The sequence below is a fragment of the Elephas maximus genome, chromosome 3 (assembly GCF_024166365.1).
Source record: "Elephas maximus indicus isolate mEleMax1 chromosome 3, mEleMax1 primary haplotype, whole genome shotgun sequence".
NCBI lineage: Eukaryota > Metazoa > Chordata > Mammalia > Proboscidea > Elephantidae > Elephas > Elephas maximus.
In genome coordinates this window covers 58905256-58928863 of record NC_064821.1, presented here as the reverse complement: position 1 = coordinate 58928863, position 23608 = coordinate 58905256, and the positions used below count along the sequence as shown (strand labels likewise).

General features: G+C 47.4%; 1 protein-coding gene across 1 annotated transcript in view; it reads left to right on the top strand.

Annotated features, from left to right (window-relative positions):
* CAPZB (capping actin protein of muscle Z-line subunit beta) overlaps window positions 1-23608 on the top strand; it is a 168759-nt gene that overhangs the window by 131261 nt on the left and 13890 nt on the right. The window contains exons 5-6 of the mRNA XM_049878117.1: window positions 19905-20046; window positions 20450-20566. Coding sequence (XP_049734074.1) covers window positions 19905-20046; window positions 20450-20566 — 259 coding nt within the window. The remainder of the gene's footprint in view (window positions 1-19904; window positions 20047-20449; window positions 20567-23608) is intronic.

Genomic DNA, 23608 nt, shown 5'->3' with positions numbered 1-23608 from the left:
CTGAGGGTGCAGCCGTGTACATGCCAGACAAAGTCCCTTACCCCATGGTGCTCCCATTGTGGAAAGACAGTAGATAAATGCTCAAGTGAGTGCTACAGTGGGTGCATGACACGGAGTGACTTGCTGCTTTAAGTAGAATGGTCGTGGACAGCCTCTCAAGGAGAAGACAGCAGAGCTGAGGTCTGGTATCAGGAAGGAACCACCATGCCTGGTCTAGCAGGTGGGACCTGTGGAAGGCTGCAGGCACCTCCATCCACGGGCAAGTGTATATCTTCAGATTCTTTGAAATGGGAAGGTGGATTTGAAAGCTGGATTCAGGTGTATTTGGTCCCTTTTATAAGTGTACCTTGATTACATTCCCTGTGGGCCATCTCAGTACACCAGGAATACAGCTGATCTTTCAGCTAAACTTGAAGGTGGACATGAAGTTCCCCTTTGAGAATATTAGCTAGATTTCCACTCTCCAGGAGAGCCGGCCTATTTTGTCCTCTTGTAAGCCAGAGGGGGCCTGCCTGGCCCCCTTCTCTTTGGAGACTGCATTCAGTATTTTTGTTAATTGGCTACATGATTAGATTCAGGGAGGGGGGGTTCTGATTTTTTTTTTATAGACTTAAATGTTTGGGTTGTTGCTGTCTTAATAAACTGATTCAGACATGTTGCCTTATGCAGCCATTTAGGGCCAGACCTGAGGAAGAGCATAATTTTGTCTCTGACTTCTTCTTTCTCCTTTCCTCTTCTTTCCATCTCACTTGAACACATGTGTAACGACATATGGATAGCCTTAAGCTTGTGCCTTCTTTGGGTCTTGATCAGCCTGTTATCGTGAGCATTTCCGCGTTATCATTAACCAAAACCAACCTGTTGCTGTTGAGTCGATTCTGACTCATAACCACCTTATAGGACAGACTAGAACTGTCCCATAGGGTTTCTAAGGCCATAATCTTTACAGAAGCAGACTGCCACATGCTTCTCCCACAGAGCGGCTGGTGGCTTCGAATAGCCGACCGTTTGGTTAACAGCCAAGTCCTTAGCCATTGCACCATGAGGGCTTCTGGTATTATCATTAAACACTCCTCCAGATAATCATTAATCCTTACAGTAATCCTATAGAATAAGTGGGGATTACTCATTTAACAGATAATGAAACTAAAATGGTTAACTAAATGAATAGTATCTTTTATAAGGATCAGCACAAAGCTGGTTCCTATGTGGTAAGGTTAAAGATGTCCCAAATGTCTAACTTTTCCAGGCTGCTGAACCAATCCATCATCTCTAACATCAACTACTCCCTCACACCCCAGTACTCTCCCTCCTGTCTTTGGGTTCCCTAATTCGCTACAACATCTCAGAACTCACGAACCATATAAAGGAAATGGTTCATGCGGTTGTGGAGGCAGTCAAGTCCAAAATTCATGGGTCAGGCTTGGATTTCTCCCTGGCCCTCAGTCTCTTTCCACAGGCATTCAGCTTTCTTGCCCCGTGGTCTGGGAAGCCCACTGTGCTGTCTCCTACGGGTCTCTGCTGCAGATATTTCTGTCTTTGGTGGTGATGGGCTCTCCTCTCTGCTCTGGCATTGGCTCTCTTTTAAGGTTAAATTGGCCAGTCCACTCTCTGGGCCACAATTATTTGCACAGCTCCATCCAGTCACCTGAGTGGGAGCCACAAGACCGTGGCCAGAAAGGCCAGATGTGATTTATTGCACCACATTAACATAGCTAGAAAACAGCAAGAGCTGGGATTCAAACCCTCATGTAACCCTTTACACTGCCCCCTGAAAAGACTCAGGTACCACACCATCTGGGTTAATGTACATTCTTAAGGTGGCTTTTAGGTCTTAATGACCTGTATTGCCGTATGCTTTTAAGTTTGCCTGTACTTTTCTCTGAAGGTAAATTGACCTGCTGGGGGGAATTGAGAGAGGGTTGATAGGGTGAGTTCCTGTCACAGGTCTTAACGGGTAAGGATCCAAGCCCCCAAGTGGGGAATCGAGCAGGACAACCCTAGACCCTGAGTTCTGTGAGCGATTGTTATGGTGGAATCCCAGGCATGGAAGGTGCTGTTCTCCCCAGCAGCAGCAGGGTGCAACTTCAGAGGGGAGAGGAGGACAGGAGAGAGTGTGGGGTCTCTAGGTGGTGCCCACAGAGGCGGGCAGGGCAGGGAAGTTCCTTCATCCCTCTGCGTATGAAGGGTACAGGAAGACCAGATTCTTCCCATGTGACAGGAACCTCAGGCCACTGAAGGGGGGGTGGTGGCTAGATCTGTCATTTGGGGCACTGGAGCCATAAGTTTTAAACCACCCAGAGTTATCAGAATGTACTGAGGATCACTCGCTTCTGAGAAGAGATGTGAGAAACATTTTCCCAGCTGGACCACACATGGTGAGCCAGCCCATTTCTGTTCTAAAAATCATGAAAGCACATCTTTTTTTTTTTTTTAAACAACTTGGTACATTGCTCACCTCCAGAAGTTCCCATTCTCACAGTGCCTTGTGAGGCTGTTGGTGGCCACTTCAGTGACTGTGAAGGGGCCTAGACATGAGCTCTTCCCTGTGGTCTGGAGCAGAGGGGAGTCAGCCGGGAGATAGGAGTCCTTGTCTCTGCCTTGAGTAGCACTGACCGGTAGTTGTACTGGGTTTTCATAGGGTGGAGGGGGCAGTAGGACATGCCTTTCTCTTTATCCTTCATTCCTGCTGTAACCCCACATAGATGCCTTCCTGTAGAAAGACTCATTTGTTTCACCCCCACTGGATGAAGCTACAGAGATCTTCTGTGGATTCTTCTACCTGTCAGTGTTTGCCTTCCTTTCATGTAGGCAGATGGGCTCAGGCAAAGGTCGCTTAGTGAGAGGAGACATTCCACCCAGCACTGCCTCCCATCTGCTGGCTTCAGTCACACCAAGCCTCTGCATGAGGTGCTGGAAGACGGCCTGCATCTCAGGTGTGAGGAGAGATGCCCAGAGCCCCCAAGCAGACGTCCCTTTCCAGAAAGAAGAGCAATGGAAAAAACTCTCATTTTGAGAGCAGGACAAGACTTGATAGATAAGGCTGCTGTTTTCAGCCCACTCCAAAGTACAACCCCCTGTGGGGGCTTGAGGAATTTGAACAGCAGACTCATCAGCTGTATTGACCCTGTCTTTGGTTCCTGATGATCCCAGATGTTTCTGAGTTCTTAGATCCTGATGAATCACCGATGAGGACCATGTTTGACTTGTGCTCCAGCCCCTTGATGACCACTCACTCCTGAGTTCGGCTTCATCGGGGCTCAGCATCCTCTTGTGAAGGCTGTGCTGTAGTGGACTTGCAGTGGGCTTCGTTCTTATTTGATGGACGACTGGGAGTGGGAAGGATCCTCACTTCATACTGGGAGGGCCACATTGAACTTCGTTCACGCCAACATTTATCTTTTTGTTATCTTCTGAAGTGCTGGAGATTTGACAGAAATCAGGAAGAAAGAGGCCTCTAGTGGGGGCAGTGGTGGCTCAGTGGTAGAATTCTTGCCTTCCATGCAAGAAAGGCAGGTTCAGTTTCCAACCAGCATATTTCATGCACAGCCACCCGTCTGCCAGTGGAGACTTCAGTGTTGCTCTGATGCTAAACAGGTTTCAGTGGAGCTTCTAGACTAAGAAGGACCAGGAAGAAAGGCCTGGGTGTCTACTCCCAACACTCAGCCAGTGCAGACCCTGTGGATCACAACGGTTCAATCCACAGGTGGTCATAGAGATGACACAGGACCAGGCAGCGTTTTGTTTATTATGCATGGAGCTGATATGAGTCATGGGCCGACTCAAAAGCAGCTAATCACGACAGTGCCCTTTCTGGCTGCCCTCCTCCCCCTGCCGTTGGCTTATGCATAAAGACTGTGGGGATGAATGTGTGTTGTCATTCAAATAGGCAGACACAGCCCCTGCATCCACTGCGGTGCCTGTGTGCATGGTAATAAGCAAAGTCTCTTGGTTCCCCTTCCTCCTTTGCTTGTTGTAGTGCTTATTCTTACTCCTTGATGATCTTAGAAAGATGAGTGAAAGGACACCTCAGTGAAAGAGACGTTAGTGAGTGTGCAGAGACTTAGAACTGAAGCATAAGCTATGCCAGGCATCCTAAGGCAGACACCATTCCTTTCCAGAGGCAGTGCTTATGTCTCCCCAGGGTCTTCTCTCTGCTACCATGAGAGAGAAAATCTTCATTAGTATCCTGAAGGGAAGACTTGGATTCTGTCCTTGGGCTCTGGGCTTTGATCCCAGGTCTGTAAAGGCTTTGACTTTGCAGGAAATTGGAACACATCATCAGCACATGGAACTGGAATGGTCAGAGTGATGGAGCTGGGGCCAGAGGATGAGTTCACTAGCAGGCCTTTCTGGGTTGTAACTCCTGTAGGGGCGTGACGTCCTCTTCTCCCCTTGTCTTGTGCACGGCATCTCTCAGTTTTGGATTAAAAGTTACAGCAATTGGGAACGCGACTCAGTCCCCAACGTGGACAAAAGGTGAGTCGTGGCCCAGGGAGATGAGTTGTGTCCTGTACGATTCCCTTTGAGGTCCATTCATTCTTTGTTTACCCTTACTCCTCATTGTCTCGCTGTTAGATCTCTTCTTACTCTCCCTCCTCCTCCAGCCCCCTCCCACACTTACGGCTTACCTTCTTTTCTGTCAAAAGTTAATGGCAGAGAAGGATCACGGTAGTAGTTTTCCTCCAAGAGAATTACTGTCAAGCAGGTGCTGATAAGACTACCCAAACCGCCTTGTTTTGGGATCAAAATAGTCAGTTTCCTGGAAATGCTTAGGAGATGACAGACACATTTTGCTGGAGTGCTGGGGCTGGGTGAGGTTATTATCTAAAGCTTTGAATTTCATCACTTCTCTTCCCCAAGCCCTCCCACCCTGGTCCACAATATCCAGGCTGCTCTTCAGTCTTCTCTACCAGGCCTTCAAGGTGGTTTTCTACCTCTAATTCATTGTCCAGGCTCAGGCCAGGGAATGTCATTAGAACTTAACACCTGGGAGGGTGGGGAAAGGTAGCTGAAAGGGCAAACTCTTGGGTGGCTGGTGCATGGGATCACTTAACATTCTTTTTTGGCAGGGTTGACTCTTTGCTTTTTTAAGCCGAAGCCTAGTATAGCTCATCAGTCACAAAACCTCATCACTTGACCTAAGGGATCCATCTTTTCTGGAGAGACTTAGAAACAGAGCCTCCGACATAGGGTAAGCACAGGCAGTTGCCAGGGAAACATCTTACTTGTGGTATGAGCCACTAGTTGGCTGAATGAACCCCAAGATCAGCACTTTGATTTTTCAGGTTGCCGGAGAAGACGGGAAACGTTCCTGCTCCAGGCTTCACGTTGGGTCTCGCTGTTGCCTGTCAGCCCAGGCTCTGCCCGAGACCAGATGTTCTAACCAAAGGGGCTGGCATTGCTTTCTTCCAAAGATGATTGCTCCCATCTGCACCAGACATCTTGCCCCGTGTTCTGCGATCCTTGGCTTTTTGGCTGGGAGCAGATAATACCTTCAAACATGTGGTTGCGATTTATTGGCCTTATAAGTTAATTTTAGTGGGTGTGCAATTGATTGAAATCAAAGCTTAATGAAGGCCAGAGGCTGGGGGGAGGTGGAGGAGCAGGGCGGGAAGGCATTTTGTGTTCTTCCTTGCTTCAGGTCTGAGATAATCTTCAAAAGCTTTAATTAGATTTTCTAATTCTGGAAGAAGTTTACAGAGTGAAACAAGGTTGGCATCGCTGTGGCAGTCCTGGAAGTCCACTGGTCTTTCCATGAGTGGCCGAAGTGCTTGGTAGGCAGGCCTTCCCACCCTACCCTCCACGAGCTTCCTACCTTCTCTCCTTTTTCTGGGGCCATTTCAGAAGTGTGGTTGCTTCCACTCCTTCCTTCCACTCTTTATGCCTCTGTTCACATGACATTTAAGCAGTGCTGGCCTGCAAAGATCAGGACATGCATATTTGTGTGTGACGAAAAGTATGTTGCCTTGGTTTCCTGGGCCCTATTCTACATGTCCCCAGCTGCCTTCCCAACAGGCATCGTCCTGGGCCCTGGGCTCCACAGAGCTACCTGTTACTCTGGACTTGACCACTGAGCCCAAGAATTTCAGTATTATTAGTGTTTTGGGGAATTACAGATGGCAGGGGAAGATTTTCTGATGAAATAGAAGTAGCAGAGGTATAGGAAACCAGGGACTGATATTGGGGGGATGGGGTGGAGGGGAGGCTCCCAAGCAGGAGGCACAGATACCTTCCAGAAGAAGTCACTAACCCACATTGTGTCTGGGCTGCAGAATGAGGAGGGCCTTGGTTTTGAGAGAGACTTGGGATTGATTCTTTATACTGCCCTTACTCACTGAATGACTTTGGGCAAGTAAGGCAACCTTTCTGAGCCTCTGCTTTCTTACCTTTGAATAAAGTACCAGCCCTATTGCCTCATAGGGACTGGGGGGATTCAGTGAGGTGAATCTGACTCACACAGCATGTCCACTGTTTCTCCAAGCTATTAGTGTAACAGGGTTATTTTAATTTTGTAGCCATTATCTGTATGGACTTCTTATATTCTGTGAGTTTATGAGGGTGGATATGGGGTTGTTTTGGTGGTGGGCTTGGTGAACTAGCAAGGCGTGTGGTGTTAGCAGCCACATTAGAGTTCTGGCTGTGGGTTCTGGTCACAGCCCACAGTGAGACTGCAAGCAAATCTCAGTCTCTAGAATGGAATCAGTGATTCCTACTCAGTTTACTTCTTCAGGATGCAGTGAGGACAGATAAAGACACTGGTAGTTCCCATCTCTGGTGACTCACCATCATTCAACAGGTATTTACTGGGCTACATGGTGTACTAGTCAGACCCAGCCCCTGCCCTCACAGGCTTCATGCTTTAATGAGGGGTGGGTGGTTAAGGGAAGTGCACATAGGAAAAAGTGAATATAACATTTGCAGGTATGTGCAAGTACTGTGTCAGTGCTGTGAAGAAGCAGAAACTGGGTACTGAGATAGAGAAAAGCAGAGGGAGAATGATTTAGGTAAGGGTGGCTAGGAAAGGCTTCCAGGGTTAATTGTAGTGGGTAGGCCATTGTGCAGAAAAGAGTTAACATAGAGGGACCGCTCTCCTTAGAGAGGTCTGTTTGCAAGGCTGACCCTTGGCTGGCATCTGGGAACTTGGATTTCCTGAGGATTCCCACCACCCTAACTGGTAACAGTGGTTCACTCTGCCTAAACTTTTCGTGCTAATAATATGGTTTAGGCTGAACACATGCTTTCCTCCTGGGAGTCCGGAATTTTGGTATGTTCTAGGCCAAGAGAGCTTATATGACCAGCCCCTGATGAAAACCCAGGACTCTGAGTCTCCAGTGAGCTTCCCTGGAGACAGGGAAGCTCTCACAGCTCAGTGCTGGAGGAACTAAGTACATCCTGTGTGACTGTTGGGAGAGGACTCTTGGAAGCTTGCACCTGGTTTCCTCCAGACTGCACCCTTTGCACCTTCTCCCTTTCCTGATTTGCTTTGTATCCTTTCACTGTAATAAATCACATTCGTAAGTGCAACTCTATAGTGAGCCCTGTGAGTCCTCCTACTGAGTCATTGAACCTGAGGGTTGTCTTAGAGAACCCCCCACAGCCACGTAACCTGGCAGGGAGGGTGGTAGAGACAGTGCTCTGAGTAGTCGGAACTGCATGTCAGAGTCCCAAGGTGGGGAAGAACTTGGCTGGCTCCAGGATTGTCATAGTGAATGAAGTCACAGGCGTGGGCAAGCGGCAGGGGAGAGATGCCAAGCCATTGGTCAGACCCAGGCTGTGGATGTTCCAAGTGCATTGGGAGCATTTCCGGGGTACAACAGGCTCTGACATACAATTTAAGAAATTCCCAGAAATTCCTCTATAAGCAATTTGGAGGCTAGATTGGAAAGGCCAGGAGTGGAATGAGCCTGACCTATTGGTTAAGAGTCTGGAGCTTCTTCTCTTAGCCTGGTCGCTTGAGAGCTGTTGTTTAAGTTTACCCAGTGCTTTCTGTCTCAAGAAGAGGCAGGCCAAGTTACCTTCGGCTCCTGGAGTCACAGCCCCACTGGGAGGTGGGTGAAAGCACTGAGCGATTAATCATGAAGTAATGTTCAGGAATGTTCTGGGGCCGGATGAGACTGGGAGGGATCATTTGTTTGGCACTTGCATCCTCACCTTCTGCCTCTTCAGACAGGCCCATATTCTTTTTTCCCACACCCAGAGGTAGGACCTCTTCCCAGGTTTCAAGATCTCCAGAGGCACCTGTGACAAGCACCACTCGCTGTATTTCTTGTGCTCCAGGGAGTAGTCTCTGGCTTCCAGCTTGTCAGCAGTATAGTTAGCATTTGGGTTTTAACATACATTACTTATATCTTTAGTCATGCATACAGGAGCCTCTGAGGACCCACCCTGCCTGCTGTGGAACTCTGACTTGCCACAGTCTTGGGCTCCTGTGAAAGTGCTGGAAGCAGTTAATGGAGAAACCTAAGTTCACCTCAGTCGTTTGTTTTAATTGAATGAGGAGAGGGGTCAGGAAAAGCCCTCTCAGCCTTTGCAGGGAGTTGAGTCTGCTTCCCTCCCTTGCAGTGACTTTCAGATCTCTTCCCACTGCTGCCCTTAAGCAGGGATCTCTGCTACAGCTTCTAGAGCCCTGAAAGAGGGGGTCCAGACAGGTCTGCTGCTGTCCCCCACCGGGGGGGCTGGTGACGGGGAGCATCACTGCAGGCTCCCTTCATCTTGCATCCCAGGGCCGCCATCCAGGGTCTGGGTGGCTTGGCATATGCTGATTTTCGTTTGCTAAAAGAAAAGTTAAATGGAAAACAGGAGTGAGCGGAAAATAGGTTGGTTTACCAACATGACTCCTACCCCCAGCCCCCGTCAGCATCAGGGACTCTGATTCCTCCAGAATTCTTGGGTTCCTGTAACCATATGGCACACGATCACGCTTTGGTTTGCATGGTTCCATGTGCTGGGGAGAAGACAGCCTGCAGGAAGTGGGTACCATCTCTCTCCAGTGGTCAAGCTCCTTCGTCCTGCCAGGGACTTTGTGTTCCACCAGATGAGGTGCTTCCAAGGCTCCTGGCAGATCCCTCTTTCTAGAAAGCTGCTTTGTAAACTATCAAAGATGTGTGGTCTTGCAAAGGCTCCTGCAGTGGCCCCCTGGCTGCCTTATTGAGCCAGAGGACCCTCTTTTCCAGAATTCCCAATTTAGGACACCCACTGGCATGCCCTGGATTCCTGGCCCCTCAGGGGACCCCTCCTTCCTACTTTGGCTTTTCCCTCTACCCTGAGGCAGCGTGATGTACAGTGGTATGGCTTCATGCTGAACCAGCGGCCCCTGAGAACCATCTTGCCACACTACATGCAGTACCTCCCACCATGGCTGCGATGTCTCAAGGAGGGCAGGCAGCCTGGCATAGAGACAGAAAGTGGGTCACCCAGACTGGGATCTGGCCCCACCTCCCCCACTTCTTAGCTCTGTGACTTGGGCACATTCCTTTATCTCTCTAGGTTTCTATGTCCTTAACCATAAAAAGGATTGGCCATAATATATGCGAAGCACCTGACACAGATGAGATGGGTTCTCAAAAGTGGTGATGGCCTTAAACTCCAGAATGTCTTCACATCTCATGAGATGGGCTAGGCAGTTCATAGGGGCAGGAGATGGTGACATGGGTGTCTGAGTGTGGAAAAGTTGGTCACATCCCCCGCTTCGGCCTCCGGGAAGCTTTTTCGAACTGGCTTAGCGGCCTCTCCAGTGACACCATTGTTTCTAGTGAAGTGCTGCAGGGAGAGGTCTGCATTATTTCTGTTTAAGTAAAAAAATAAAAGCTTTGTAAAGAGAGGCCATAAAGCCCTGCAGCCACAGTCCAGATGTGCACTTCTAAGTGCAACTGGCATTAAAGTCACACGTGCCTAAGCTGATTGGTATGTTTGCTCAGGGGATGGTTGCACCTGTGTGTACTGGAAGGCATCTCCGCAGAATACCTGTCCCGTGTCCACAGGCAGACTCTGGGACACGTTTCATCAGCTGCAGTGAAAACAGCTGGTCTAAACACACAGACAAGGGCAAGGGGGTTGCATCGTGAAATCTGGATGTGGCCAGCCCATGAGCTAAGTGTTGATCTTTCTGCATTTTGTGCGGAGCCAAGTACAGCCCCAAGGCTGTGAATCCGGGACTGCTCACAGAGCAAGCAGCACCTTGTGTTTCTCATGCGATGCTTCCCGGGCAGTTCAGAACACGTCAAGGTTACCTTCTCCCCTTCTCAGCCCAGAGAGAAAGAACCTTGTGAAAACAAACAGCCACCGTTGTTGCGTGCTTGCTTACTCGGTGCCAGGCACGTGGTAGGTACTTTAGGGCCATTATCTCATGCACTCCTTGTTGTGTCTCTGCGAGGTTGTGTCACAGATGCACTTTTTTTGTTGTTTTGTTTTCCCTTTTTTTAAAAAACAATTTAGTGAGTTTTTAGTAAAAGTTTACAGAGCTAGTTAGATTCCCATTTGACAGTTTCCACACAAATTGTTCAGTGACATTAGTTACATTTATCACAGTGTGTCAGCAGTCTCTAATTGTGTTCTGTTTGTTCCCTTTCCAGTACTCTGGTTTCTCTGCCCCCTTTTCTTCTCATCTTTGCTTTTAAGAAACTGGTGACCTTTTGGTCTCATACTGATGGTTTTTAAGGCGGGCAGTGATCTTATGGGTAATCTCCTTTATTTTGTGTACCACTCTGCTATTTCACTAAAAGGTGATCTCAGGGGATAGGCTGTGTTCTAGGTTTAAAGAGTGTTGTAAGGCAATAGTCTCAAGGGCTCCTCTCTTCTCTACTGTTAAGTTTGTCTATCTTTTTTTTTTTTTTTTTTTAATAATTTGAGTTCTCCATATTTTTCTCCCAGTCTGTCTGGGACCAACTACTGTGGCCCCAGACAGGTCAGTCAGTGGTGGTGGTACTAGGCACCATCTAGTTCTGGTCTCAGGGTGGGTGAGGTTGTGGGTCTTGTAGACTTGTTTCTTTTCTACACTTTTTGTTGCTTTCTTACTGTCTTACACCTGGCAAGTCGAGACCCATAGTTGTGTCTTAGATGGCCGCTCTCAAGCTTTTAAGACCCCAGGTGCTACCCACTTCACTAGGATATAGATCATGATTTTTGTGAGCTATGTTATGCCAATTGACTGAGTTGCCCCGTGAGATTATGGTCCTCAGCCTTCCAGCCCAGAAAACCAGTGTTATGTCTGAGGAGTATCTGTATTTGTGTCTTCGTTGAATATATGTGCCTGCATCCACTTATTTGTATTTACACATACCTGTAGGTGCTTCTATCTGTTCTCACTACAGGTGCACTCTTAAATGGAGGCTAGTACTGCCAGCACAGAAAGGAGGACCCCTGTTTCCCAGCCTCTCCTCTGCAGCTCTCCATGGGCTTTCCAAGCTGTACCCATGGGCAGCACCTGGGTGCTTCTGTTGTTGGACGCGGATACGTTCAGCGTCTCCATGGTGGCCAGTTTGGAGCCGACCAAAAAGGAATGTTGGTCTGCACTGTGAGGAAAGAAGCCAGGTTTTAGATGCCTCTCCAAGCAAATTGGAGATTTTTTTTTTCCTGGGGTGGAATTGAATTGCTCCCACATGTGGGTAGCTGGTACCCTTTTTTATGTGTTAAGGATGTTAAGGATGATGAGAAAAACAAACTTATTGCTGGTAAGTTGGTAAATGGCACCTGGGATTTTCTTAAGTTAGAATGGAACAAAAAGGGCAGAACCTCAGTCATTGGTGGAATGGCTCAGCCTCTGGGTTTTATTCTCCCTCCCTTTCCCATAAAATCAGTCATCAAGCACTGGGGTTTTTGGGTGTTTGAATTAGTACTCACATTGCCTCCCCGTGTTTGTTGTGACCACGTGCCAGCTAGTGGTAGAGTGTCTTGTGACTGTTTATCACAGGTCTTGCTGCTACTCTTTAGTGAGGTCTCAGAAGCAGAACAGACTGCATATGTAGTGGAAGGAAGAATCTCATGAAATCTTACATCTTTGGCCCTTTTAAGGGCCAGCGTTCCTAGTTGGCCCTGAGTAGTAGAGAGATTCAGCTTGTTTTAATTGCATTTTAAAATCTTTTAAATTGTTAGTCTGAGTACTTCAGCTGGTGTTTTAGCCAACCCCACCTTACGTATTCTCTTCTGTCTCTCTCATACACCCAGCAGCTTCCCTCGTCTCCAGTCAGAATTGAGCTGTGGGCGATCCCACCTTTGTCAGGTCCCCCAACTTGAGAGAAGTGTCCGGACTATAGCCATCCTTTCAAGTTGACTGTCAGTTTCTCCGCAGAAGCCTGTACTCCAGCCTCCAGTACTCCCTCTAGAAAGTATTAGAATTCTGGCACAGAGACCTGGCCTATACAGTTTAGAACTCGATTGTATACTCATTTGTCTTACACCTTAATTTTACATATACTCACATATATGAATACCTCCAACGCAGGGGGGCTTGGATGAGGATAGAGATAGCAACAGATTCAGAGTACCAGAAGATAAGCCTTATGTTGAAATGGTGAAGCCATGTCTGTGAGAATTACATATACCAGGGATAAGTGGAAAGTGACTTTTGGGCCCAATATACCGTGTTGGCAAGTGTAGGATGTGTGGGGGACAGTTTCATGGCAACACATAAGAAAAAAAGATTTTGATTGTGACAACTAAAAGCTAAGTGTGTATGTGAGTGAGTTGTGATTGCCAAGAAAGCTAAGTTGGTCTTGAATTCCTTGGTGGAGAAGTGGCTTCTGCTCTGAGAGATGTGATAGTCTCTACTGTGGATCGGCCAATGTGTAGATGCGGCGTGATTTTCCATTCTCATACCCTTAAGAAGGACATTGATCACCTGGAGTATGTTGGAAACGAGGATAACCAAGGTATGGGACTTAAATCATGTTTTATGGGCAAGAATATAAGCAACTGGAGATGAATAGGCCAGAAAAGAGAAATCTTGGGATTTGTATAAGCATCTTTAGATTTTTAAAAGGGTTGCTATGAGAAAGGGGACATTAAGTTCTTATTTTGCGTGATTCCAGACAGCAGTTAGACTTTTTCACTCAGTGTCCAGAAGGAACTATTTGAATTGTTCAAAACTGAAATGTTTGCCTTGGGGTATAGTGAATTCTCTGCCATTGGAGGCGTATAAGCAAACCCTAGACAGAGAATTGATCACATGTTAGGAATGTGCCCTGTGGAGCTCAGAGCTGGCCTCACATAGGACCTGGTGCAGCCACCAAATCTTGGAGTATCAGAGCTGGGAGGGCCCTAGCAAGCCCCTGGCCCATCTCCTTCATTTTACAAACAAGAAAGCAGTCTTTGGCACGACAGTGGTGCTGGGTAAATATTTCTTGCCTCCTCTTGCCTTTATTTAATAAAGCCAACTGCAGAAGAAACCTCCCCCCAACATTCCTGCGTCTATGAGGCATACTTTAATGTCCCCCATGACTTCTCTGGGTCTGTGGGTGACTGCCTGTCACTCAGCATTGTGGATGTCTTAAGCCACACATCCTGGTCTACTAGAACCTTCTGGCATGAGTCCAGTCTCTGTGAACATAGCCCAGCCCAGACCAGCCCAGCCCAGCCCAGTTAATGGCTAAAAGACCATGTCTGAGTGAACCCAAGAACCAGAGTTTGTTTCTAGGCTGGTACCGGAAAGCCACGCTCCCAGCAGGTCTGTCCTGGCATTGGTTCTGTTGTGGAGGGTGTGGCATGTGACCAGCGACCTCTTGGGGGCCTCTGTACCAGGACCACAAATCCAGCTATTCTCCCAAAGACAATTTGAAAGGAAGGAATAAAGGCCAACTTCAAAGTCCATCCCAGCCCCATCTTCCCTGTTACATTTGCAGTCTGGTGTTGGCCAAGATGGAATTGGGTAATTCATATTAGCAGCTCAGATTCCCCAAACAAGTTTCCATTCTAGGTCTCCCCACGCACCTCAGCTTCAAACACTCCATAAAGTTTTCGGAGCTGAAATGTTTCCTTTTCTTTTTACTTTTGTGAAGTAGGTCATTTTGACTGTGAAATATTTTTACTTTTCCTTTTTTCCCTCCGTTTTCCCAAAGTCTTGTGGCTGAAGAATTACGGACATAGAATCTGTGTATGTGGCAGTGTCATTACTCAACTGGAAGAATGATTTTCAGGGAGAAATGACATAGTAGTCTGAGAAGAAGAGAATTACTGGCACATAAGGCTTTTTATTCATCCAAGTTCAGGGTTCTGACTGACAATAGAGTATAAACTTAACCAGCTTCTTGATTGTAATTGAGTGTGCTGATAAATAGCCAACCCCACCTGAGGGTCTCATCCTTTGCTCTGGGATCCTCCAGCACAGAGGTATCCCTGGTGACCTGATCTTTTAGAGTTTATGAAACCTCTGGCTGTTGTAATCAACATACTATTTTTCAAATGGTTAACTTAACAGAGCCAACCCGGAGCGGCCCCATCTCCTTAGTCCCAGCTGTCCAAATTCTTTGTAATTCCGTTTGTCTTAGGAAACGTTAATATTTGCTAGGAAAGTCGTGAAAGCTCCCAGGGCTATTTGTGGAACCAGTGGCACTTGGTTGAAGCATTTGGCTCTTCAGTGAACAACAATAAAGAGGTGATTCCAACATGTTACTCCCTGGTTTTTCGGGGTAGACCTGTCATTTCACCCACTCCAGATGTTTCTGGAGCTTTCAGGAGCCCCACTAATTCATGTTTAAGATGTATCCAAGGTGACTTCTCCAAGTCTCCCCACAGATTGTGGCCTGTGTCATTCTGCTGTCAGAGAGCCCTGATTTTAAGTAGATCATTTTCTCTTATCACCGTATGTGTCGACTTCAGCCCTGTGCTGCCATTAACTTTCCTTCTAAAAAAAAAAGCCCGTTCTCTCATCTTTGGGCCTCCGCATTTAAAAGATGTTCTCCTTGCTATGCACTTGATCTGAGAGCCCATTACAGCAGGAACTCTGTGCCCTCCCCCTTGAGCCCACGTCAGCTGAGCCATGCCAGCCGGGACTCAGCAGCCGTGCTCCCTCCCTCCCTGGGGAACTGGGATTGTGAAATACCGAGGCGGACAGAGCCCACAGCGAGCTTGGGTTTGCTCCTCCTGCAGCCTCCTCTCAACGCTTGGCCACATTTGATCACTCATTCACATTGACGTGCAAGGCTCAAGAACCAGTCGCTGGCGATGGTAGAGCCACCTTATTGAAATAGAATGTTAGCATTTAAACAATATTAATACTATTTGACTCATTAAATATACAAAGGCCGGTTAAAGTGCTTCCATGTGTGTGCTGTTAGTTCTGGCGGGCAACTCCTCAGATGGCTTCATGTGGTTTCAGACAACATTTTAGCACATTCTTAAAATACCCACAAAAGCCTTTATGTAAAAACTCATAAATGTGAACCCCATAAAAATTATTTTTTTTCCTGTTTCATGTCATTATGATCAAAGTACAGTAGGTAAGAATAAATTTTCAAAAACTTGTTGAGATCCCTCTTTAATTAATGCTTCACACGCAGAGCAAACGCATAAACCATGTAATGGGGGGACTTGCTGGAGGCGCTGGTGTTTTGGGGACATTCTGACCAGACCCTTTCTAGCTAGTCCTCAGTCCTTTGCTCTCTTTGTCTTGGAACATCAGGTTGAAACTTGTGGCGCTCAAGTCCCCAGAGATGCCTTTTGGTGAATGGAGGGCAAGCCCGGTCTTGAATGTTGTGGTGTTTGTGCAGTACCTGTGGAGGCCGAGTTTCCGCGCGTCTGCCTCACCTCGGCAGGGAATGCCCCAGTTCAAAGAGGGAACAGGTTTAAAGTGAGAGATCAACAGGGTGTCCTCTAACACTGCTGCCATCACTTCTTTATTAAAAGTCAAATCAACTGTAAATTAGGATACTACTCAATGGAATACGATTCCCGCTACAAAAAACCATTATGGCGATCATGTGATTCCGTGGAAAAGTGCTTCTTATGTCTATACACCCAGGCCAAGTGAAAAAAGCCGAACGCAGCACGGCACCATTGCTGTGCTTAGTTACATAAAAATTATGTGTCTGTACAAAGACTGGAAGGGAATTTGGAAAAATCAGATTTGTGGGAAAAGTTGATTTATGGTATTCTGGGCTAATTAAAAAAATTTTTTTTGTACTGTTCTTGCAATCAATTTTTTTAATTTTGGGGAAAAGAATAGTTACCCACATGGAGGTCAAAATTGAGCTTGGCATTTTTAGCCTCCCTTGACCCCAGCATCTTGAAACTTTGGACCTGGTTGATGTGGCCTGCAAGGGAAGCTGAGAGTGCCAGGGAGAAGCTGCTGAGAGTGAGAGCCAGACCAAGGGCAGGACGTTGGCGTGGAAATGACCAGTTCCATCTTATAAAACATTAATGCCAGTGTTGTATTTTTCTGGAAGAAAACAGAAAATGAAGAGATGGGACTGAGGAGGATCAGCATTAGGCCACCTGTTGCTTTTGAACTAGTCACCGTGTGGTGCTGACAAAGGCTGTCAAGCCCTTAGGGCTTCTCCTGGTTTCCTTCCAGGGCGTCCTAACCCAGCTTCTCCCCATATTCCAGATCACAGAAGGGCAAGCCTTTGACAAAAACAACACCGAAGCTCTGGTGTTTGGAGCCACATGAAGATTGGGGCCACAAACTGTGAGGGAGTGGAAGGGTGAAAATGCCCGCTGGGCCTCAAGCCTTCATTCCAGGATGGCCAAAGGAAAGAAAGAATTATCGGCCCATACTTTTCTGCCAGCACAAGAACAGCCACCGTTTTAAAAGCTCTTGTTTTTTCCCTTTTAATGTGAGGCTGCTCTCCCTCCAAGTCGACTGGAATGGAAAACCATGTGTTAGAACCCGGCCATCTGTCACCAAATGAGTGGTATTAGCAAGTCTGTTGTGGGCTGCTCCCCCCTCTTTGGTGCTGGTGTGTCTCATTAGTTAACCTGTGAACTGAGGGAGTCACCGGAATCCAGGAGAACAAGCCAGAAAGACTCACTGAGCCGTGCTACCAGCTCACCTGAGCACAGCAAAGCCTCGAGGCCAGCAAAGGCTCTAGTCTAGAGGTGACCAATATACCCCCCATCTGCCCCAGGAGTGTTCTGATATGGCCAGCTGTGTGCTCATGCTCAGCCCCTCTTGGGACAAAAGAAAGACTTCAGGAGTAGAGTTCGTGACTGCCCAGCACAGGCCGATTTCCCAGACATCACCTTGAGTGGCACTGCGTCTGGGTGCCCCATGGCCATGTGCTCGCTCACTTGAGCTTGTCCTCTCATGGAACTCCCATGTGCTGCACTTGTCTATAACCAGGCCCTGCCCCACCCTCCACTATTTCAGCAGCGGTTAGCCCAGCCTCTGGCAACTTGATACAGCCATGTGTCTTAGTCTCCTAGTGCTATTGTAACACAATTCCACAAGTGGATGGCTTTAAGAACAGGAATTTATTCTCTCACAGCTCAGGAGGCTGGAAGTCAGAATTCATGGCGCCAGCTCTAAGGGAAGGCTTTCTCTCTTTGTCGGACCAGAGGGGAGGTCCTTGTCTCTTTCAGCTTCTCTTCCTTGGTTCCTTGGCAATCTTTATATGGTGTGTATCTTCCCCTCCGTTTGTGCTTGTTCTGTGCCTAATCTGCTCTTTTTGAATCTGAAAAGTGATTGCCTTAAGATGTACCCTACACTGATACGGCCTCATTAACATAACAAATAGGAAATGCCTATTCCCAAATGGGATCATATCTACAAGTATACCCGTTGCCTTCAAGTGGATTCTGAGTCATAGTGACCCTATAGGACAGAGTAGAACTGCCCCATAGGATTTCCAAGGAGCACCTGGTGGATTTAACTGCTGACCTTTTGGTTAGCAGCGGTACCTCTTAACCACTATGCCACCAGGGTTTCCATCTACAAGGACAGGATTTACAACACGTATTTTTCGGGGACACAATTTATAACCCCATCAATCAGTAGTCACCGAGCATCTGCTGTGTTAGGCCCTGGCAGGGCTGCCCTCACAGAGCGTACTCTTCAGTGGGAAGGCAAAGTTGTGAGTTTAATTTGATGGTTTAATAACAGTGGAGAATGTGGCGATGGAGAAGTTGGGACAGGATGTGGTGACACCAGCTAATGGCTGGTCCCAGAGTCCTGAGGGGATCCTGGAAGGGAGGGGCCGGGGCAGCCGACCTGGGTCTGAAACCCCTTGGGCACTCAATGGGTCCACAGTGGGTTAGAGCGAGAAGATAGAAACAGCCTGAGCATGCTGCCTTGTATGAGTGGGTGCAGGGTGGGGGCCACGTCCTTGTTAATGTTTGTCTCTTAGTTTGTCGCTGGTGTATATCATGTACTGAGTTTTTAAAAAATGTTGGTTTGAAATTATTTCAGACCTTCAGTAAAGTTGCCAAAGAATACAAAAAATCCTTGTATACCCTTCATCCTGATTCTCTAAATATTAACATTCTACCACGTGCGTTTAATTATCCCCCATGCCCCAGTATATATGAGCATGTATATACAGACACATTTTTTAAAATTATATAACAGCTTTATTGAGATACAATTCACAGACACATGTTATTTATTTTGGTGCTTACTTTTCCATAACAAAAATAGTAACAGCGATTTGTCAGGCATCTACTTTTCCTGTATTATTTCATTTTAGCCACCCAGCAGCCCTATAAAGTTGATGTTATTGTCCAGTTTTACAAAGAAGCTAAGGCCCAAGTCCACACAGCTAATACCAGGCAGCCTTCAGAAAATAGTTGGTAGATGAATAAATGCATGAACATAGCTAGTAACTGGAGAAGCTGGGGCTGGAACCCATGTCTGCCCAGCTCCTGGAGCCTGTGCTCACCCTGGTGTGCTGTGTTGCCGGCCTTACCAGCTGTCCAGCTCTGAGCTTCTGCTCACAGACATAACAGCCTTCCTCGCTGCTCCCAGGATGCGCCTCTGTGTGAAGCAGCAGCAGTGACACTGGGCTAGTGGGGCTCTGAGAGGCAAGAGATTTGCTGGCAAAGAATGTGCTTTTTTTTTTTTTTTAAGAACAGGAACATCCATACACCCTTTAAAAAAAAATAAAAGAATGTGTTTTTACCATGGGAGGCAAGATTTTCCGGGATTCTGCTTGGTTACCAGCAGAATTTGAGAGACTGTAGTATGTAGTATCAGCCTGTATCCGCCGATTCTCCACCATTGGCTTCTGAGCCCCTTGGATGGGTGTGCACGGTGCAGCCAGCCACAGCAGTTGACCTGGGTCTCTTGGATTTGGCATCCTAGCCTGATTTCCTTCCTCCTTGCCCTTTCTTTCCCTCTTCCATTTGATCTCAGCTAGGAAACTTTTCCATGTCAAGTCAAACATGAAATAAGCTACTTCCCATGCCGAACCTTCACTGCTAGCGAGGGTTAGGCAGCAAGTGGATCTTAAAGACTGACCGTTGGAAGCCTGGTATACCCTCGAGGGGCCTGTGGCTGGAAAGAGTGTGTGAAATAGCAATCCCCAAAGATAAAGCTATCAAACAGTAATGGTTATGTCAGTGGTAATAAAAAGAAATAGCTACCATTTATTGCTACTGTATGTCACACACTGTGCTGGATCCTTGACCTATGAGGAATCCGAAGCCCAGAGAAGTTTAGTCAGCTTGCCAGAGGTCACAAAACTAGTTTAAGTGACAGAGCTCAATTCAGATTCATCTTTCTGACTCCTAAGCTCGTGTCCTCTCTGTTACCCCTCTCCCCCAAGCCCCCTCCTACACACACACCAACAGATGTTCAGGACACATCCAAGGATCAACACTGGGACCATTGCAGGTCGTTTGCAGACCACTGTCTGAGTCCTTAATCTTAGATAGACACTTAGACAAATCTGCCGAACGACAACCCTGGGCCCTGGGTTGATGATCTAACTTGACACGTTTAACATCTAATGAGCACACGGACCTGTTTCCTGCAGGTATTTTGAAGGCGGCGTCTCATCTGTCTACCTCTGGGATCTGGATCATGGCTTTGCTGGAGTGATCCTCATAAAGAAGGCTGGAGATGGATCAAAGAAGATCAAAGGTTGCTGGGATTCCATCCACGTTGTGGAAGTGCAGGTATAGCCCCCAGCAGCTGGAGGCTCAGGACCTTTAAGCGCAGGTGCCACACCGAACAGTGCAGCCCGTTCTCTAGCAAGCGCTCCTTTAAGGGTGGATACTATGATATATAAACCCTTGCTAATTCCTAAAATTGCCCTGAAGCCATTTGGATAAAGATAAGTCACAGTTACAGCAGTCATTGATGATGGTAGAGATCCTAAAAGGACTTAGTACACGTAATTTCTGATTCTTTCCCTTTAAAAACCAGTAGGAAATTTAGAAGAAAAGTAATGTTGTGGTAATGATTTAGGAAGGGACATGGTAGAGTGACCCTTCAAAGGGGCCCTTTAGGCTCTCCTTGGGCCTTGGGGTTGTGCCCAAGACATTTTTCTCTGTCTGATCTCTCTCTCATCCCTCCCAGGAGAAATCCAGTGGTCGCACTGCCCATTACAAGTTGACCTCCACAGTGATGCTGTGGCTGCAAACCAACAAATCTGGCTCTGGCACCATGAACCTCGGAGGCAGCCTTACCAGACAGGTAGAGTTACCACTTATAATCCAGTTGCCAGTGCCCACAGATGCCAGCCTCAGAGCTGGCCTTATGTAGAGATGAGTGAGCTGTTGCCCCCACAGAAGGGTCCTGGGGCAGCCTCTGTGCCTAACATTGTCCCCCCACAGGCCTGATTGATTCCTGAGATTCACACATGGGAGACTATGTCTTTGAGTCAAGTTGTTTACATTAAAATGCTCCTGTGATGTTTAACACATATTGCTGGTCACACTTTAGAATAAAATAATTTCTCAATTTTGGCAGAGATCATGTATTGGGACTTATGGTTGCAAATGACAGAAATTCAAGTCTAGCTGGCTTAAGCAAAAATGGAAATGGGTCAGCACACATAACTGAGAGGTTCAGACTTCAGCATGGCTAGGCCTAGGACTCAAATGATGTCATCATATTGTATCTTGCTCTCTCTACATGGTGACTCCTGGCAGTCTCTGACTTACATGTTCTTACCCTTCGCCGTCCTGTGGGAAAGAGTTTCTCTTTTATAATAGGTCTACCAGAACCCCAGAGACATCTCACTGGCTTTGATTGGGTCACTTGTCCATCACAGAATCATTTACTGAGGTGGGAGTAGGGTGAAGTGGTCTTCTGATTGGCCAGAATTGGGTCATGATGCTACCCATGTTGGGGTAGGTAGGAAACGGGTGTTGATTTCCTAGAGGAAAACCTGAGCACTTTTCACAGTAGAGGAAAGAGTAGATACTGCAGACAGTAGACATTGGACACTGGTGGAGAGGTGTTCTCTGCAGAGAGGGAACTAGCGGATATATCTTACGGTGAGTGTGAGGCAGTATAAGGAGTGACAGCATACCCAGAGTGTTGGTCTAGGTGGTTGGCAGCAGACACAGCTGCTGAGCGACAGTAGTCAGGGTCCCCAGAAAAGAGAGAAGAGGCTGAAAGAAGAACAAAAGGTATACACAGAAGAGGAAGTGTCTCCTTTAAGCAACTGTCTAACCTCCCTACCCAGCAACCTAATAGCATCTCCCTGGGGCGGGTGCCTGAAGGTGATATAACCAGAAAGCCCTTGTGGAAAGCCTGCTCTCTGCTTGGCTCTGGCCTGTACACGCAGCAGTGGCTCCCAGGATGGAGCTGAGTGACATTAATGAGAGCCCTCCAGTGTAGGCTCAAGCAGGGCACTTTCCAAAACTTAGGGCACGTGTTCATCTCATCAGGAGAAAATTATTGGCCAGGCTGCCTGAATCGCAGGATCTTGAAACCAGAAGAGTTCAGGGTCACCTAATCCAGCCTCCCAACCTAGCAGGACCCTTTCTGCAACCGCCTGCCCCGCTTGGCACTTCAGGAGACAGCACATTCCTTGATGTCAGCCTCCATAGAAATGTGGCCTTCAGGAGAGAATTGTCCTCCAGAATGGGACCTGGGTGGAATTGCTTTGGCTGGTCTTCTCACAAGTTAGCGTGCAGTCAACTAAAGGGCCGTCCATTGGCACCCCACCCCATCTCTTTCACATGAACCCATCAGGTGCCAGAGATTTCCCATTCTGCCCTTGCACAGTCAAATTTTTTTTTTTTTCAACACAAATAGATTTTATATTTATCCTCCCTACATCTTGTTATTTTTTTATCCAGTCTGTCCATAACAGTTCATGTGAACCTTGGTTCCAGCCATCCAGTCATTGACTGCTCCATCCAGCTTTGCTTTTTGCCGTTTACTAAGATGACTCTTATGTCTTGATAACCAGAGCAAGGCCAAGTTCAGTGCCCTTCAGCATGGCCACCAGAGACTTCCTTAGAGGAAGATATCAGTCTGTTGATCATCTTTCTTGGGGTAAGCTTGTTTAGGCTGCTGTAAATCCACTGCCTGAGTAGGCCTTCCCATTCTCAAGTGAGTGAATACCCTTTGGCCTATGTGTAGTTGAGCACACCTGCACACAAGCTGGCTTTCTTCCAGAGTAGGACAAGGTGACTGCGGGTTTGGCCATGTTCACTCCCCCCACCCTGTTCAGGCTCACCACATCTCTGTACTGTACGCACATCTTCCTGCAAGACACAGTGCTTTGCAAGATGCCCCAGGTACTTGAATGCACATTAGAATTTGAGAAGCTCTGAGTACCTTTTTCTCACCCATCTTCTTATAGGTGTCATTAGCAGCCATTTCCGAGGTGTGCCGCCTTATAGGCTGTGTCTAAGGTGACCGTGGAGCTTGGCCTAGAAGGCACAGCCTTCTCCAAACAGGCTTGTCTTGACTCCAAAGTTGATGTTTAATACCCCTGACACCCCATGCCAAGGGGAGGCCTTCAGCTTCGTGCTGGCGCACTGCTGTGGGTGCCTCTGTGTAAAGCAGAGAGGACCTGCAGACCAAGTGCAACGTAGCCTCAGGAGACACAGCATTTTGCTCTCAGAGAAGTCGGTATTGGCAGAGATTCAGCCTCCTTGAGAAGGTTCTTAGGGCGGGCCTTCTTCCAAAGATAACTGTCTTAGTCATCTGGTGCTGCTGTAACAGAAATACCACAAGAGGATGGCTTTAACAAAGAAATTTTTCTCTCACAATCTGGTAGGCTAAAAGTCCAGATTCAGGGTCTGGGCTCCAGGGGATTTCCCTGTTGGCTCTGGAGGAAGGTCTTTGTCATCAGTCTTCTGCTGGACTAGGAGGTTCTCTGGGCGGGAATGCCGGGTCCAAAGGACATGCTCTGCTTCTGGCACTGCTTTCTTGGTGGTATGAGGTCCCCCTGTCTCTCTGCTCACTTGTCTTTTATGTCTCAAAGAGATTGGCTCAGGACACAATCCAATCTTGTAGATTGAGTCCTGTGTCCTTAACATAAATGCCACCTATCCCATCTCATTAACATCATAGAGGTAGGATTTACAACACATAGGAAAACCACATCAGATGACAAAATGGTGGACAATCACACAATACAGGGGACCATGGCCTAGCCAAATTGATGCACATATCTTTGGCGGACACAATTCAATCCATGACAATAACCTTTCTGTCCCCTCTTCCAGTAGTGTCCAGCTTTCCAGTATGAGAACCCCTTTTAACAAAAAAAAT